Source organism: Haliotis rufescens, unplaced genomic scaffold (genome assembly GCF_023055435.1).
Source record: "Haliotis rufescens isolate VD_foot unplaced genomic scaffold, xgHalRufe1.0.p SCAF_19, whole genome shotgun sequence".
Classification (NCBI taxonomy): domain Eukaryota; kingdom Metazoa; phylum Mollusca; class Gastropoda; order Lepetellida; family Haliotidae; genus Haliotis; species Haliotis rufescens.
Window position 1 is genome coordinate 11,573,740 of NW_025963879.1, and position 18,914 is coordinate 11,592,653.

Consider the following 18,914-nt stretch of genomic DNA (forward strand, 5'->3'; position numbering starts at 1 on the left):
TGAAAAGACACACGTTTATTCCTTCAGATACAAAGATATACATCAATAACCGTATAAATATAGCTGTAGAAACAATGCTCCACAATATCCATATAATAAGTACAGAACTCTTCTCGCACATCAATTTAGTTGTGTCATATGTGATAAATTACAACTAAAATTCTGTTTATATAAATCACTCATGGCTAAGTACAACGAAGTTTTACTCCAGGAATCGATGAGACTGTGTTATTCTGAACCTAAATATAATCAATTTAGTGAGATGAGTCTTTGCTCCAGGGAAAGATAACTTCTCCAAAGTTTTACGTAGCCAATTCGCAATTACCTATAATTCACCAGGGTCGTACTAATTTTCAACAATATTTCAGTAACATCAGCTCGTAGACGTTTGCCAGCCTCGGGAAACCCAAGAATACAACAGAATAGCTGACCGACCATAAACCAAAGGTGATAACTGGATTCCTACGATCAGCACACCCTGGCATGGCTAAGGGGCATAACGGCAGTGAACGCAACCCGTGCTCCCGATCATAAACCTTGCGTAATATTTTTGGATGCTTTTACTTCGTAACAATCAAAGTTTGGGTTGAAGCTTTGTATATTCACACATTTTTAAAAAGACATCTTCCATATCCTTCGCCATTTCTTCGCTCGATCTGCTCTTGCCAAACAAGGAGGCACTGGATGTTTCTTGGTAAACAATGGCAGCCAGCAATACACACATCATTGCCGTGCCTCCCCATACGAAAACCTCCCCCATCTCAGTCTCGCACGGGAAAAAGTAAACATGCATCTTACGGCCTAACAAACTCGTTTCTTTGGTCACAAAGTCATTCTGCAGAAACCTCGCTAGGGGGACGGTAAATACAATTTCAACTTCATCTGCGTTTGGAACCGGCTTAAAATCATCAGGTATAAAACCGACTATCGGGAATACGGAATAATCTGGTCGGAAGAAGGATGGCACCAGGCAGCTGACCACTTCTACTTTTGATGAAGGAAGTCCAATCTCTTCCTCAGCTTCTCTCAGCGCTGTTGCCACGTCGTCGACATCACCTTCTTCCTTTCTCCCGCCCGGGAAGGCTACAGTCGAGGCATGATGACGTAGTTTGGACGAGCGAAGCGTCAGCAGCACGTGTAGGGTGTCGTTCCGGAACAACAGCGGTAAGAGAACGCTGCTCCGTCGGAGATGATCGTACACAGATTCTGGGAAGGTTTGAGAGGCCCGGACGTCGTACTTTTCCAAACGAGCTTTTACTTCATCAACAGTCGGAGAACTGAACGCGTAACTCGCCATCATCAGCTTCCTGCAACATCAGCGGCAAAGCTGCAGTGACAAATATAGAAGACGTATAGAATCACACTATTAATACATCTGTTACAGACAATGACTGATATCGGTACAGACACACTGGCTGGGTGTAACGCATGTTACTTATCAAAATCTTTACATGACTATCATCTGATCGTAGCTGATGCTAGAGGTTCGCGATTGAGCCAACTATCGACACATTTCATATAAGACGCTGGCAACACCTGGACTTCGTGTCGAAATATCAATATATACACATCAATAGCGCGATTCTGAATAGTTTAGTTAGATGCAATACAATAAATCAAAACTGATTAACACCTCCAGCTATTGTTTAAATTGTAAGTACGAGTCTCGTTCATTACACTTTATCAGACATTAATCAGAGCTATCTTCCCTAACTCCCAAACAACTTCCCAGCAATCTGCTCCACACAGAAAACACTGGGCGCGTGAGGCTTTGAGGTCTTGTCGAGACAGGGAATCTGCATTCTGGATATGAGGTTAGAATATAACCTCACTGGGCAGACGCATCCATTATTTGACCTTTATCAACTCATTTTATAAAATGGCTAAACTGAAATGTCCAATGTAAACAGTGACTCCCCAATTTTGCAGACGCCCCAGTTTTCAGACGGCTTAAACAAACAAAAGAAAAAGTTGAATGCACAGCAATTTACTACCTTTCTACCTCTTCATTGAAATGGTATGACCCACAGATACCCCACTTTGTAGACATAAGTCAAGAAAACAATGAAAGTTTCTCCAAATGTTTATTCTTTCATACAAGTATTCATATCACAACAGACATCCAACATACAACATATCTTATGTAGAGAAAACTTCGGATCACTGTGGACTTAATGAAGTATTCCTGAATCCTAATAACTTCAACCGACATTTGTTGATACAAAGTTGAACCTGTACTGTGAGATCATTTTATACAATCATTGAGAAATTATACATCCTCTAGTTCCAAGGGATTACTGAACGCATTATAAGATTCCCCTTCTTTCGAAAAATATGTATTACTTCCCCACAGCATGTCAGTGCCTTTACTTAAACACAGGACCTCCAATCACAATTTACCGACAGAGACCGGCAGATGGCGTTTTGTCAGGACTGTGCTTGTTTGGTAACCCCTCGCACGGAGATCTTCTTTGAAAGGACAAGCAGGTCAATCTGAGCAAAACCTACTCACATATTCTTTTGCTGAATTCCCAATTCAGCTTGAATGAGGGAGTGAATGATGATAAAAAACTGTCAAGCTATATCAGGACGCCCTATGAACAATAGAATATGGACCAGGCAAACCGGTGACTGAAAGAATGAACAAAGAAATATGCCATCGAGTCACCGATCCTGACCACTGTTTGTTTGTTTGTTGTTGTTTTTTGTCTAAGGTTCCACTTAGCAATATTCCAGCTACATGGCGGCGGTCTGTAAATAATCGAGTCTGGACCAGGCAATCCAGTGATTGACATCATGAGCATCTATCTACGCATTTGGGATACGATGACAAGTATCACCAAAGTCAGCGATCCTGACCACCCGATCCATTTAGTCGTCTCTAAGGACAAGCATAGTCGCCTCATTCGGCAAGCATGGGTTTCTGAAGTCCTATTCTCTACCCGGATCTTCACTGACCAGTGACCACTGAATCTAATTCAGTCTGGTGTTACCACAATCACTGGGCACGGAGGGGTTGTTCTTGCCCGGAATCCCCACTGAGTCACCACGTACATGAGCTAATAATTAGTCAGCACAAATCATTTTACTTCAAGCTCACGTGGATGCACCTTTAAAAACTTGGAGGACATTTCCAAAACTGACGCATCTGACAACTAAACTATTGCCGGATGAAAATATCAATAAACTGTGACTTATACCATATATTTCCGTGTGTTTTAGGTGACTATTTTGTGACCGCTGCCACCAGTTGGGCAGGATACGCTCACCTTCTCGCGAACACCTGGTATCGTCACTATTTGATAGTGATTCATAAGCACAGGCCCATGATATAGTCGGAATCGTACAATGGACTCTCATTTTAACCACAGATTTCTTATGATTATGGAAAGGGTTTGTGGCTGGTATTTATTGGAAATCGCGTCTATCTGACGACGGTGATGTACGCGGAGAGTTGTCACCGTCACCACTGCTTGTTGTTAAATGAGTGTGACTTTGTTTCCATTACGATAGGGAATATCCTGTTTCTTAAAAACGTGCCAGCATAAATGTATATATACTCACCGACAAAAGAAACACGAATACAATACATGTTGGTTAGTACATGAAGAATTACTCATATTCAAGAAATATTTCGATTGGCTCGATGCACAAACAAACATACTGTTATGTTGCGAGAACCGACGCTCATCATCGCATCACATGTGACGTCATTGATCCCTGACTCGAGATGCACCTTTTGTCTCTTGCATGATTAGCATGTAAAGTTTGGAAATCACGTGAGCATATTGTGATAAGAATAAAGATACTGTGGGAACAGTTGACTGATTGTTAGTTTTGTCATTAAGTGGTACACATTGGAAACATCTCTTCTTAACGTAAGTACGTCTCTATATGTTTCTATGGTTCGCGTTACTTTTGGCGGTGAGTATATTTTCACAAACGAGATTTTGCAGAGATATGTACATACACGCACGCGCGCGCACACACACATACATAGTGTCGCCTTGATAGTAATAGTACATATTCGACATTAACAGTGTAGACAATTCCTTATTCCTTGTTCTCGTGTCCCTCAGGAATATTGTGTTCAAATCTGTGGTCGTGTCGTTTCTTTGTAGTACTTGACTGCGCCACAGCTCTACGTTACACCAGTAGTTATATCGTCTGCCATTACATCATTACAAAGAACATTGAGATCAATCTCACGTTAGCCAGTGACCCAGTGGTCTAGTCTAAGGCGCCGGCTCGGGATAGGCTGATCGTGGGTTCGATTCTCATTCACCCGTTGATGTGTGTTGGTCTATGAGCACCATAGCCGAGCTTGTGAGTATCACCAACGTGGTACACGTCTATGACATTTGGTGTTCCGCCTACAGTAAGTTGACATGCCGTAATATAAGTGAAAAACGATTAAAAGCGACATGTAAAACCCAACTCACGGCCCCTATCAACAGCACATGGTGTCACTAATGCAAAACACGTGTCTGACCAGGTTCCTCGGTGACCTTTGACACAAACCACCCCAGTCCAATAGCGGTTCAACCACACATTGTTATTCGATAAGATACCGAGCTTAACTGTTGAATAATTAGATAACATGTTTCAATATCTGATTAGTACTACTTCCGATTATCATCGATGTATTATGTAACAAGAAAGATACACATACCCCCGTTATCCCCGCTGGTCAACAACAAATAGTAAATAGTTTGTTAATTAATGAAATATTACATATTTCTAACTGATTTTTAACTTCAATGTTTTAAAAACTAAGATTAAGTTCCAGTGACAATTGACCCCCCCCCCCCCCCCAAAAAAAAATTTCCCATGTTACCAGTGTTCACTACGAGGAAGTAGATCACCATGAACACCTTTGAATAAAAATTTGATTGAGGAGTTACATAAGAAGAATTATCAAAAGGATCAAAAATTGTTGATATGTTTACACATAAAAAATGGATCAATATCATATAAGAAAATCAATAAATTAATAATTTCCATCTAGCCTTAACAGATATGGTAAAGAATTCATAAATTCAAACTAACACAAAGCACAGATACTTATGATGATCTACATGTGTGGGAACAATTTTGAAAAATATATTAGCTATACAAAACCAGTCATCAAAATTTCTAAATTCCACCATGTTTCCATGAAAACAGCAAAAGAGAAAACTTTCAGAATCTTATAAAAGATTAAAAAAACAATCATAGTGGTTAATGTAGCATGTTTGCTGAAGCTAGCATACATAATATTGTAAACATGGATCGTACAAAAACTCTACCCAAAATTTATGTTTCACCATGATTCCATGGAAACGGCAAAAATAAAAAAATTCAGAATCTTCAAACTAGCAAAAGGCACAAGTACTCATTGTGGTTAATGTGTGTAGCAAGTTTGGCGAAGCTAGGGTGCATAGTTAAAAAGATATAGGCCGTACAAAACACCCACCCTAAAAGTTTAAGTTTCTTAATGTTTCCATGGAAACGGCAAAAATTAAAAAGTTCAGAATCTTCAAACTAGCAAAAGGCACAAGTACTCATTGTGGTAAATGTGTGTAGCAAGTTTGGTGAAACTATGGCGCATGGTTAAAAAGATATGGGCCGTACAAAAAAAAAACCACCCTAAAAGTTTAAGTTTCTTAATGTTTCCATGGAAACGGCAAAAATTAAAAAATTCAGAATCTTCAAACTAGCAAAAGGCACAAGTACTCATTGTTGTTAATGTGTGTAGCAAGTTTGGTGAAGCTAGGGTGCATGGTTAAAAAGTTATGGGCCGTACAAAAGCTCGGACGGAAGGACGGACGGACGGAACGCTATATATACCCCCGATTTACTTCGTAAACGGGGGTATAATTAACTTATATGTGATCACAACGGTATGCGATGGGCAGTGACGGTGGGTGGGGGCGGGGGCCGGTGTGCAAACCCCTCACCACTATTCAAATTAACAAATAATGTATCGGAACCAATAACAGAAAAAAATACCTCTTGTCACTGAAATACAGGTGTATATTTCACGTAGATCCACCCCAACATATAGTTTTGCAAGGTAAAAACAGTAAAAACGCAGAAAAGCAGGCATTGTATTTAAATGTTATCTTGCGGCTACTATTAGTTATTGCTAAAACCAGAGACCATGTGTCGGTATATGTTCTCTGCTAAAACATAATACATTTAAACAAGTAAATTGTGATCCTTGATGTACATCATATAATATATTCACAAGGGACGTGGAATATAAATTAATGCACGCGCAGTATTTATTTGAGCGTTTCTTTAATTCAACATATGCATGTACTAGTATTCATGTCTATTTCAGTTCCAATTTCAGGGAAATCAAGCATGGTAATTATTTATGCATATACAGATACTAATTATATGCTTCAATATGCTATATAAAATAGTATAAGCTAAATATATAATACAGATGCAATTGCCTTGGTATGACGTTTCCGTTTTTACGAGAGAACTTACAATACGATAATTAGATAATAGTTCGGAAAGACATCTTAATTACTAAATATTAGGCATTAAGCTCCCACAAGCTGTGCTTCCATATACAGATACAGTTCCAGAGAGTGTGGCTATCTTTAAACAATGACGTCATGGTTACATTATTAGTGCCATCTAAATATCCACCAGTAGGATATAGGGTATAACAACACGGGAAGATTTCAGCCAATGAAATTGCAGGTTACTTGTAGTTAGGCCCGCTGTATTAGCGATAGCGTATTCAGAAACGACTAGACGAACAACAGCTCACATGACCCTCCGCAAAAGGGAAAAGGATTTTCAATTGGACAATTAAAATTTGGAAAGACAGTATTGGATTTAATCATCCTGGATTAAAGGAATGTTAGTGGAACGTTTACAACAATAGGAAATTGTACAAATGCAAAATAAGAACCCTTTTCTCCCAAAACAAGGTACGTGAAAATATTCAACATGGCGGCTGCTCATGAATTAGACTCTACGGTACGGCCTCGACCTACTGACTGACTTTCAGCGGAGTAGACGATCTTGACTTCTGTCTTCCAAATACCACTTTCATCGGTTATGTGCTATTTAAGTTAATAAGTAAGGGACATCTGACATGGAAAAGCTTATAAGTAAGTTGTTGATTTATACTGCACGGAAGGAGTCGCTGTTTGCGATTGGTAGATCTCGCCACATCCACTTAACGAGTGTCTAGTGGCTGTAAATATATTACATGTATACATGAAGGCATGACAGTTACGGTCAGTAATAGAAGAGTTCTTCAGCTTACTTATGTAACATTTCTGATGCTATTTCGTAGACAATTAATCATACAGAACGTTCATATATCTTACCGATATTTGGCCCTTTCGGGAGGTGCGACGGGTCACAGGTCAAGGCCGTCGTAGTGCCCTGGCTATTAATAGAAACACGTAAACAAGAGTCGGTGTCAGATCTTGCATTGATGTTAACAGTGTTAGAGAAGAATTGAATCTTAACTTTTGTTTCATTTATTATTGAAATGTATAAGAAAATATTAGCTCACTCATCTGCTCATATGAGCAACTATTAAATATTTGTGAAGCAGTACTGTTTATACATAAATAGATCGCTATCATAGGCATGTGTGGATGTTTGTTACTTGTGTGTAAAAGCCTGAGGCCAACACTGGCACACTAGGGTATTTTTGATTGACAGTTGATTTTAAACAAAAGTTTTTCTGTTACACACACACACACACACACACACACACACACACACACACACACACACATAAAACCATATAACTTGAATTTTGATTGCGGTGACATGGTTGATTGCGTGTCATTGTACCCTGACAGCATTGAATGTTGCTCTGAATATCAATCACTGGTGTTTCTTGTCCAGATTTGATTATTTACAGGTTCTGGAATACCACAGATCGAGTACATCAAACAAACAATTATGCATGTCATCGTATCCCAATTGCGTGGATCGATACTCATGATGTCAATCACTGGATTGTTTGGTCCAGATTGTGGAGTATGAGTATGGCGTTAAGCAACAAACAAACAAAAGAAGTTGTTCTGTATCTGTCATGATCTATAGGATTGGTATCAATATATCTGTCACATCTTACGACAATCATAGACACCTTTTACGGCAAGCATGGGTTGCTGAAGACCTTTTCTAACGCAGATCTTCACAGGTCCGCCCTTATGATGTGAGCCATAACACATACGGTGAGACAGATTCTTTTGCTCCATAATCCATGCAGGGTTAGAAACTAACAGTTTTTGTCCACTAGTCCTTATAATGAAAAACCCTTACAATGGGCCAATTTCTACTCGTCCTTAGGATACCTTTACTAATGGGCAGTTTGGTAAGGACTACAGGACTAGTGCCAATTTCTAACGCTGCCATGGTGATTCCTCGGTTATAATTGGTCCCCAGCAACCAATGCTTGAGTTGTGACTGAATGGATTGGCTGATTAAGGCTCTGTGACCTGATTGGTTGTATGTCAATGTATCCCAATGGCTAGTCCTGTGGGTACCCGTGTCCTACTCAGGACGCAGTCAACCCAAGTTACTCATCACAGCCCTAATGTAAATCACTAAAATACTAACCGTTTGACCAACAAATGACCAATACTGTTTATAGCTTTCATTTGACAAAGGTCCTTCTGCTTATCATCATGATAACAAGGGTTACAGGTTACTGTGTTGACATTTGATTGGTTGATACTTTAAGAGCTACATGTTTCTATTCCTGGCTGTCAAAGATCACCCATCGTCTTGTCCATGTGGAGATTGAGTTGTAGATCATACATGACACATGTTGCCATACTGTTGACTCATCATTTTTTATCATTCTTGTGTGAAATTGTACATGCCCCATGGTGCTTGCCTGAGGTCATTATTGCTCCATTTCATCTTGCATGATGATTTAATTTAGGCTTGTTCCAACAGTATCATGTAGACATTCAACTTTAATTTGAGCTTTCCTTCCTCATGTAGCTGACATATTGTGAAGCAACCGAAATGCTGTTAAAAGTGACATTAAGCACTGTTAAAGTACTTAAATCCAACTCACTATTTACTTGATAACTTCATTTTTAAACAGTGCTTATCTTCCAAATTTCAATCAAATAGAGCAACAAGCTGACCTGTAGCATTACGTTAATTAAATTTAGGGAGGCGTGGGTAGGTTACATATTGTGGTCCCTCTTGTTAAATCCTTTAATTGTTGAAGGCAATGCATTATTAGGTATAATAAGTGACTTAATCTACAAGCAACCATTCTTCACCAAACTTTATCTACTTCATCCACACCCAGATATATGAGACAGGTGAGGTTGATGTCCTACTTTTGTGTAGGCAGCTGTCCTTGCAATGCTGGCACCATTAGATTCCAAGAACATTTATGTAGAAGTAAGATAGTGGCAGTTGACCAGCCTAGGTAACTAGACGCAGGTAAACAGCTGACTGGTTGTCACATTCTTCTAGTGAGAGGACCTCATCAGCTGTTCATGATGCCCTACTTAGAGACTGATAAGACTTGTCACAACTGCTGACCTCCACTTCACTGGTTAATACTGGCTTTCTACTGACACATCTGTGTGACACACGTGTGAATACGAGAAATAGCCACCAACTTTGGTAGGTGCAGGTGCTTTCAAATTAGATAAGAAACCTATTGTCAGTTCAAATTATTGTAGTTAATGTGTATATTTGTATGGATCGCCTTTAAATGAAGTGCAATCTGTTTGGAACAGTAATGATGTTAATATATGTGTATCCATGGTATCAGTAACACTATTCTTACATACTATTTAATGACCCAAGTAATTAGTCATCAAACTGTTAATACAGTACAACATATTCACAATTTGATCATGTTAATATGCGACTGTCAGCATGAATATCTCCCTCAACCTACAGATACTGATACAAGTACTAGGAATGGGGGGAATATGTTACCATTAAACTGAACTCATTAAGTTAAATAAATCCTATAACAGTCGTCTCAGACAAATTCTGAAGGGAAATTATAAAAATTCTTCAGCTAAAATTACGGAACTCTGCAGAAATGTCTGTAGTAACAACATAACCATTTCCCCCTACAAAATTGATACACTAATTTTATTTTTTTTAAATTGTTAACCTCTTGCATAAAGACAGGTTTGGTTTAACATGTATAGTATGGTCACAATACAAGAATGTTTTAAAGTGAGATTTATTTATTTCAAATTTCATTTTATTGTAGGATACATATTTTGTAGGTTTGAATCGTACGTGGGCATCATTAGCACATGATTAGAGTACAAAATTTTATAGAAAGTCTTGAACAATAGTGAATTGATTAATAACAAAGACATTTTATGCTTCCGCAATTCTGGATATTAGATTCACACACACTAGTTATTCTGCCATAACAATAGTTGGCATACTGTTTTCATGATTGAAAAATGTTAATAAGATCCCAGCTAACAATAGTAACATCACAAGTACACCTGTGCAACGTCGGCAAACTTTGTATGATATGATGCTCGTTACATTTTATTTGGCATCGATTCACATTTAACCCCACACTGATTGTCCATTGTTGCTCTCGCATTGAAATCAATAAGCAAGCACCCCCAAAGTACGAAGTATTTTTTTTAATTCCTCATAACATTCTTGCTCATCTTCTGGATACAAAACTGCCCCGGTAACAAGCCTGACCAGCTTTCCCTTGCTGCCTGTCATAATACAATACATAAACTTGTTTGTTTCACATTATTTTCTCCTACAGAATAGTCCGGTAATAGTCAGCTGTCCTCTTTACCTTTATGAGTGAGTCTGAGGACTCTGGGTTTTCCACACAAAATGTTGTATATGCATTATAAAGATAGTATCATATCGTGCCTTCTGTATCAAGATATGTATAGTATCATGTGACACCTGTATCGTGACATCCCTAATCATAAACATATATATATATATATACATGATATATGAGGTTTTTGTTAATAGAATGATAACAGTAGTTGTTGTCACCCGAAATGCATATTTTAGCCTGAGCAACCTTCATGAAAAGGATGATAATTATGCTATGTTTATGATGAAGTGTGAATTAAATAGTAGGCCTATATTTATCATTTTTGTTATGATTGATGTAGCATGCATACACAAATGTAGGAATAACATTTATGACTGTGATTGCCCATAGATAACTGTGCGAGAGAACATGTTTAGGCAGGTCTTTCTTCCACATGAGCAAATCTCTTCCTGCTTGTTACTGTTAGATGTCATTAAAAGTATATTAAGATGTGCATGTTTATAATTGTATGTATTTGGATGGAATATGTTCGTAATGTGATGAGTGATTGGCATAATGTGTTACATTCCAGTATGACAATGACACCTATATCGAACAGTGAAATGCTTAATCAGTTTCTGGAGGACCAAGTACAGAATGGAAGTATCAACCAAAGTGACAGCACCAGCATCCCCACAAGCCTACCATCACCCATACAACAAGGTAGGTTGGAGATATAGTGCCCAGTACCACACCACATGGCCCTAGTACCAGGAAAGTTGGCTATATAGTACCCCATGTCCCCAATTCTAGCAAGGTAGCATATATAGTACCATACAACATGTCCCTAGTACCATGGAGCTAGGCTATATCATGTATATAGTACCCCATGTCCCCAATACCAGGGAGGTAGGGTATATAGTACCACACCACATGGCCCTAGTACCATGGAGCTAGGCTATATAGTATCCCATGTTCCCAATACTAGGGAGGTAGGATATATAGTACCATACCACATGTCCCCAATACCAGGGAGGTAGGGTATATAGTACCACACCGCATGGCCCTAGTACCATGGAGCTAGGCTATATAGTATCCCATGTTCCCAATACTAGGGAGGTAGGATATATAGTACCATATAATATGACCTCAATACTAGGATATATAGTACCATACCACATCCCCAATACTAGGAAGGAAGGATATATACCCTGATATACATGTCAGAGTACCCCATGTCCCCAATTCTAGCAAGGTAGGATATATAGTACCATACCACATGTCCCCAATACTAGGAAGGTAGGATATATAGTACCATACCACATGACCCCAATAATAGGGAGGTAGGATATATAGTACCATACCACATGACCCCAATACTAGGGAGGTAGGATATAAGGTACCATACCACATGACCCCAATACCAGGTAGGTCGGAAAAATAGTACCCCTTGTCCGTAATACAAGGAGGTTATTTAGTACCATGTTACTATACCCAAATACTAGGAGGGTAGCCCATATAGTACCATACCACATGACCCCGATACCAGGTAGGTAGGATATATAGTACAATACCACATGACCCCATCACCAGGTAGGTAGCAAAAATAGTACCCCTTGTCCCTAATACTAGGAGGTATGTTATATAGTACCATTTTACTAGACCCAAATACTAGGAGGGTAGCCTATATAGTACCATACCACATGACCCCAATACCAGGTAGGCAGGATATATAGTACCATACCACATGACCCCAATACCAGGTAGGTTGGATACATAGTACCATACCACATGACCCCAGTACCAGGTAGGTTGGATATATAGTACCATCCCACATGACCCTAGTACCAGGTAGGTAAGAAAAATAGTACCCCTTGTCCCTAATACTAGTCCCTAAAATGTGAATAACAGCAAGAAAATAGCTATAGGATCCAACTGGATCCCTAGGACCCTGTGTACATTCCCAACCAGTGATGACTGTTTGATGTGATGTTGTGTTCAATGTTGTTATGTTGTTTGTGTTGTCACAGCCGCCCCCCAGGCTCTCCTCGAGCAGGACCTCATCACAAACTTGCTGCAGCAATCTAACGGTGACCAGAGGCCCCAGCAAATCAACACCCAGGTCCTCAACTCACATCCCACAATCTGTGCAGGTATTATCACCATAGTGATAATACTGGGGACCTTGCAGTAGTCATAGCAGTTGTATAGATACCATTTTACGTCTTTATGATTCGCATTTACAGAAGTTTTTAAGGGATTGTTTATCATGTGTTTACTGTTCATAATTTTTTAATAGTCTTCTGTGCAAATGAATTAAAGATATTGTCACTATTCAATCCTTACACCTGTTTGTGTAGTAGAAGTGTTGAGATTGATTATTGATCTGATGATGTAGCAGATACATACCTTTTTATTCAAAATCCTGCTTTATCTTTAAGGAATCCAAATAGGTTAGCCATACTTGACAGGTTCCAGAAAGATTCAGTTCAAACTAAATTGCATTATCTTGAAGAACTATTATGAAAACGATTCTGTTTCCTATGTTTTAGATTTACAAGATGGAAGTCAGCTGTTCAGTAACCTATTGAAGCCTCCTGATACAAGTGCTCCTCCCAATAACACTTCCATACAGTCTGTCAGTGAGTACTACAGTCAGTCAGTAACCTATTGACACTCCCTGATGCCAGTGCCCCACCCAGTAACGTCCATACAGTCTGTCAGTGAGTACCACAGTCAGTCTGTTACCTATTGACACTCCCTGATGCCAGTGCCCCACCCAGTAACACCCATACAGTCTGTCAGTGAGTACTACAGTCAGTCAGTAACCTACTGACACTCCCAGTAACATCCATACAGTCTGTCAGTGAGTACCACAGTCAGTCTGTAACCTATTGACACTCCCTGATGCCAGTGCCCCACCCAGTAACACCCATACAGTCTGTCAGTGAGTACTACAGTCAGTCAGTAACCTACTGACACTCCCAGTAACATCCATACAGTCTGTCAGTGAGTACCACAGTCAGTCTGTAACCTATTGACACTCCCTGATGCCAGTGCCCCACCCAGTAACACCCATACAGTCTGTCAGTGAGTACCACAGTCAGTCTGTGACCTATTGACACTCCCTGATGCCAGTGCCCCACCCCACACCTTTTCAGTTTGTCATTTAAATTTGTGTTAAAAATCACCTATGGGAAATCTTGTTATTAAACTCAGATGTGTTGTGATTTCAATTGCGTCTTTCACTACTTGAGTTTGAAATTTGAATCGAGAACTTTGTCAAAATAGTATTCAAAGCATAAACTGGAATAGAAGTCGCCAGTTTGAAACTAGTGTTTGAAGCTAGAGAAAGCTGCTTTCTGATTGGCTAATTTTAGACTTCTTGTTAGTCTTTTCATTGATAGGTCAGTGTTCGCGAAGAGGTTGTTCTGACATGACCTGTAATGGGATGTCCTCACACATTGTTTAGCGGTAGCGAGAACTAAGATTTGATTCGAATGAGATTGGACTGAACATGTGTTTCAGATCTCTCTGAACAGAGTATAACGGAAGTGCTGCAGCAGATGTTGTCCTCCAGCCAGCCCAAGATGACCCAGGAGACGGGTCACACAGAAACTGTACCAATGATAGCCACCACTTTTTCTTGTACCAATACCAGCAATTCAGGCTTGTTAAATAATGTGTTTTCAACAGAAGCTGTTACCATGGTGACAACAAACAGCATCACAACTGGAACATTCACGGTCAATCCAACAACCTCTGTGCCAATGACAAATTCATGTATTATAAATGTACTTCCTAGTGATGCTAATTTGATACCTGTGAAAAGTGAGCCTGTTCCACCAGGAGGCCAGGTTGCATGTGATTTCACTGTGAAATCCTGTGAAGCTCCTCATCCACCATCAACTGAAACTGGGAACCAGAGTCAGCAGCCAACTATTACTACTAGAATGGTTAATAATGCATCTTCAAACGACATGAAAATAGTTCCCAGTAAGTGAAATGTGTTTGAACTCCGTCGGTCCTTCCAAGGACATTTCTTTGTGTGACCTATAACTTGAAAACTACTGCATAGATTGGGTGAACACTTTCTATACCTATAGGAGAGGTGCAGTGCAAAGTTTGATTTAGATAGGTGTATGTTTTCATGTTTTGAGCCTTGCTCACTGTTTGTCTTATTGTTATATCACTATGACTTTAGATGGCTGCTGTTTGTATTTTGAGTCAACAAACACATCTCAGTATATTTGTTCAAGCATGTAAAACAATAAGACAGTTTTAGAGAAAGGAATAGCTTGCAAACCATCTCTAGATGTCTCAAACTATTGTTACCCTTCTTCTTCCTTCTAGATCCGATGCCGGGGCAACAGCAACGTATGGACCTTCCCGCTGACCTGGCGAACGTGAAACTACAAATGTTCTCACCTGTCTCCTCCTTGCCATCAGGTAATATAGGTCCGCAATCTGTCCTTGAGTCCATCACAAACAGACAAACCAATACAGAGGCCCCGACGTCTGATCCACCTGCCTCCTTCAGCCAGAGTCCTTTCACAGCCAGCTCCAACCTAGTCACGACTAACACCACAAACTTTCTCAATGTGGAAATCCCGGACCAGCAGCAATCCACCATTTCCAGTGAGATTCGGGAGATACTGATGATGGACACAAGTAAACAGGATTTATCGCTACAAATGAACACTGGCCGAAGTGAGCATTCGATGCTGAGACAAATGTTGACTAATAACGAAGTTGACAATAGTAGTCTGAGCCCAAGCCCTGTGTCGAGCCCTGAAGAAAATGTCCCGGAATCAGCTTCCTCAATATCATCTCCCAATAGCGTTTTCCATGACCCTACCAGTCAGCTGACACTCATCAACAGGTCTGCCGAACTGCATCTACAAGATGACGATGCTGCCAATGATTTGTGGAATACAGCAACTTTCAAGCAGGACCCTGTCGAAGCTGACGTCCCCAACAAAGTCCAGAAGTCCTCACACAACTCTGATGCACACACAAGTCTACAGTCGGAGATATCGGTTGAGAAGTTGTTTGATGCAGGAGGGGCAGAATCCACGATGAACTTTAAGTTTACCAAGTTTGGACAGGAAAACCAAGCTTTGTTTACTTTTGGTTCGAACACTCAGACTGTTAGCCCGAGTCCTGCAGACGCCAGGTATTATAGGCTTGGGCATTTGTCGGGCATTTGTTTGTGTAGAGTTGTGTAGCATAAGGATTGCAGTGACGCCATAGTCAGCCTCAGATTGTATTAACTTCGTAGTTTGTGCTATAAAGCTGTTGAATATGTTCGCTTGTTCTGTTATTGTGTTGTTAGTTGATGTAGTGATCAGGTTAGAAGATAACAAATGACTATAATTTCATAACTCTTTTAATAATGAAGGTAATTATTTTCTTAGATAATGCTTAAAATGCATGGATGGATGACGTAATAGTTTCTCATCTTGAGATGATTTCTAACAGCATCTTTGCCTCTCATAAGCATGATGAGTCATTTTAAAAACTAAGTCCAGAATTGATGCCTATGTTGGTTGGTTCCTCACCAATATTTATTATCATCTGTTCCTCTCTTGTCTCTATAGGCCAGCTCAGCACCTCACTCCAGCACCGACAGAAACTGGTTCCCTCAAGTCTATGGCCCCGCCTATACAGAGGCCTCGCAAGGTGAAGGACACTGGGTTGGGGGCACAGTTCCCTGCTCGTACCCAGCAGTATGAGTTGCGGATAATATCGCAGCCGGAGGAGCAGCACCGAGCACGTTACCTGACCGAGGGCAGTCGTGGGGCAGTCAAGGACCGTTCCCAGCAGGCACATCCTGTCATAAAGGTTGGTCTTTTTGTTCCCACCGCCGTGCTTGCGTGCACAGTAGGGGATCTACTATGATGCTCCATGCATCCCATAGTTGTTTGTGAGTTAAGTCCACAACTTAAAAGATACTCAAGACTGAGTTTAAGAATGGTGCCCTTAATTATTTATTCCAGAGAAGAGGACTTTAGTGTGTATTAATTTCCCTTTTAATCATTTTTTTCTGATGGCATAAAGTGACTGTAGGGCCTATCTCTTCTTAAGGATTTAATGGACCCTTTTTTTAGATATGTTCACAGCTTTATGATATATATCACTACTATAGGGATAAATTGTTTGATAGGCATTACTTAGAAGTTGACGGATGACAAGGTAGATACAATTTTTATGGATAACAACTTCTTTGATAATGTAAAAAGAGATGTTTCGGTATAGATCCTTATACTTTTGTCAAGAAACGTCGCTTTTTACAGTATTAAAGAAGTTCTTTTCGATAAAAACTGTGTCTACCTTCACTTGACAACGGTATAAGGATCTACCTTGTACTATGGGGATAGTGACAACGCTGTGTTCTTGTGTTCGTATGGATCTAATAACTTTATAAGAACAATTTTAAGATGATATGATTTCCTGAAAAATCTTCAATGATCTTCAACCAGACTGAATCCTTCCCCTGTGTTCACAAGCTGACCTGTGACAATCAGGGTTAGAATTGGCCTGCAGACACCCATACTTGTTGTAGGTGGGGACCAGTGGGATCCGGTGGTCACACTCACTGACTTGGTGGATGCATGTCATCGATCCCAGTTGTAGAGTGATGCTCATGATATCCATCACTGGATTGTCTGGTCAAGACTTGATTATTTACAAACCGCTGTCATATAGCTGGGATATTGCTGAGTGCAGCGTTAAATAACAAACAAACACAAGCCAGATGTAAATGACCAGATAAAAGTGAACACACCTGAATACAAAGATTTTAACTGGTGACAGACTGCAATGACACAACAGTATTGGGAAAGAAATACTTTATTTATGAGCTCTTAATAACCATTTCAAGTTAAATATATTTCCAAGTAGCATTCTTGGCACTTACAGTTGAGATGCTAGATTGTAATTCCTGTAAATCTTTAAGCTATTGCGAACTAATTTTGTCCTTGGTGTTTGATATTAACCTTGAACTTTGACCTTGCAGCTTATTGGCCACAGCGACATTGTGAGTCTCCAGGTGTTTGTGGGTAATGAGACTGGGAGGGTGAAGCCTCATGGCTTCTACCAAGCCTGCAAAGTGTGTGGCAAGAACTCCACCCCCTCTAGGGAGAAGGAAATAGATGGCACTGTGGTTATAGAAACGGAAATGACACCAGCAAGTGAAATGACAGTCAGGTACTAAGTTTGTTTTATGTTCAACAGGAAGTATTGCTTATTGCATGTATTGGGTATGCCAGGTTCTAATATGAAATAAACATGTGATTCTAGATGTCCCCACAGAGGACATGGTTACAATTGGGCCCCAGCACTCTGTCTGTTGTCTTTCATAAGAAGTGGCTCGACACGCCGCGAAGACCCAGGTTCGATTCCCATCATGGGTACAATGTGTGAAGCCCATTTCTGGTGTCCCCCACCGTGATATTGCTGGAATATTGCTAAAAGCGGCGTAAAACCATACTCACTCACTCACTCACTCACTCACTCACTCACTCACTCACTCACTCACTCACTCACTCACTCACTCACTCACTCACTCACTCACTCACTCATAAGAAGTGACTAAGTTGGATGCATTGGTCATGCTCAGCATAGCTCAGTGACTTGTTTGATTGTGTGGCATTCTGACCCCAGTGATGTAGCTCATTAGATCAACCACTGGTTTGTGTTGGGTAGACCGATCTTTTACAGGCAGATGCAATACAGAATAAATTGCTGATTGTGCAACAAGCAAAACAAAACAAATTTTACATAATTTTACTGTAGAAAATAGCTTTCATGTATTCACTGAACAATCGACAGATGACTCATGCTAATGTTGTAAAAACTGTTGGTATGGATTTCTACAACACCAACTCTCTTCTCTTAAGTGTGGACTGTGTTGGCATCCTTAAACTCCGTAATGCGGATGTGGAGAAGAGAATTGGAGTTGCTAAAGCTCGGGCAAAGAAGAAAAACAGCACAAGGGCACGGCTGATATTCCGAGTTACCTTCCAAAAACCTGACGGCAACTTCCAGACACTTCAAGTGGCATCATCACCCATCATCTGCAGTAAGTACATCAGGCAGTGTGTGTGCCTCTTGCATGAACATTCCAGCACACAGATTGCCAAACAACAGT

The 18,914-nt window shown here is 40.1% G+C and overlaps 2 protein-coding genes across 6 annotated transcripts in view; one reads left to right on the forward strand and one right to left on the reverse strand.

Annotated features, from left to right (window-relative positions):
• On the reverse strand, window positions 1-7,386 carry LOC124138941 (peroxisomal coenzyme A diphosphatase NUDT7-like). Of its 2 annotated transcripts, none has more exons than XM_046505855.2 (2): window positions 7,338-7,386; window positions 1-1,327 (listed from the first exon to the last, which is right to left on the reverse strand). In XM_046505855.2, exon 2 carries the CDS (start codon window positions 1,298-1,300, stop codon window positions 575-577), a length of 726 nt encoding a protein of 241 aa, XP_046361811.2. In that variant the 5' UTR covers window positions 1,301-1,327; window positions 7,338-7,386; the 3' UTR covers window positions 1-574. The 2 variants fall into 2 exon arrangements, with proteins under 2 accessions (XP_046361811.2, XP_046361812.2); XM_046505856.2 differs by having other exon boundaries at window positions 1-1,307; window positions 7,338-7,385.
• Window positions 6,735-18,914, forward strand: part of LOC124138940 (nuclear factor of activated T-cells, cytoplasmic 1-like) — a 26,664-nt gene continuing 14,484 nt past the window's right edge. Inside the window, exons 1-10 of one of the 4 annotated variants that reach the window (XM_046505852.2) lie at window positions 6,735-6,932; window positions 9,469-9,621; window positions 11,355-11,485; window positions 12,793-12,915; window positions 13,315-13,404; window positions 14,291-14,758; window positions 15,116-15,938; window positions 16,363-16,606; window positions 17,781-17,971; window positions 18,664-18,845. In XM_046505852.2, the coding sequence (XP_046361808.2) occupies window positions 11,356-11,485; window positions 12,793-12,915; window positions 13,315-13,404; window positions 14,291-14,758; window positions 15,116-15,938; window positions 16,363-16,606; window positions 17,781-17,971; window positions 18,664-18,845 (2,251 nt within the window). In that variant the 5' untranslated portion in view covers window positions 6,735-6,932; window positions 9,469-9,621; window position 11,355. The other 3 variants (XM_046505851.2, XM_046505853.2, XM_046505854.2) reach the window with 3 other exon arrangements.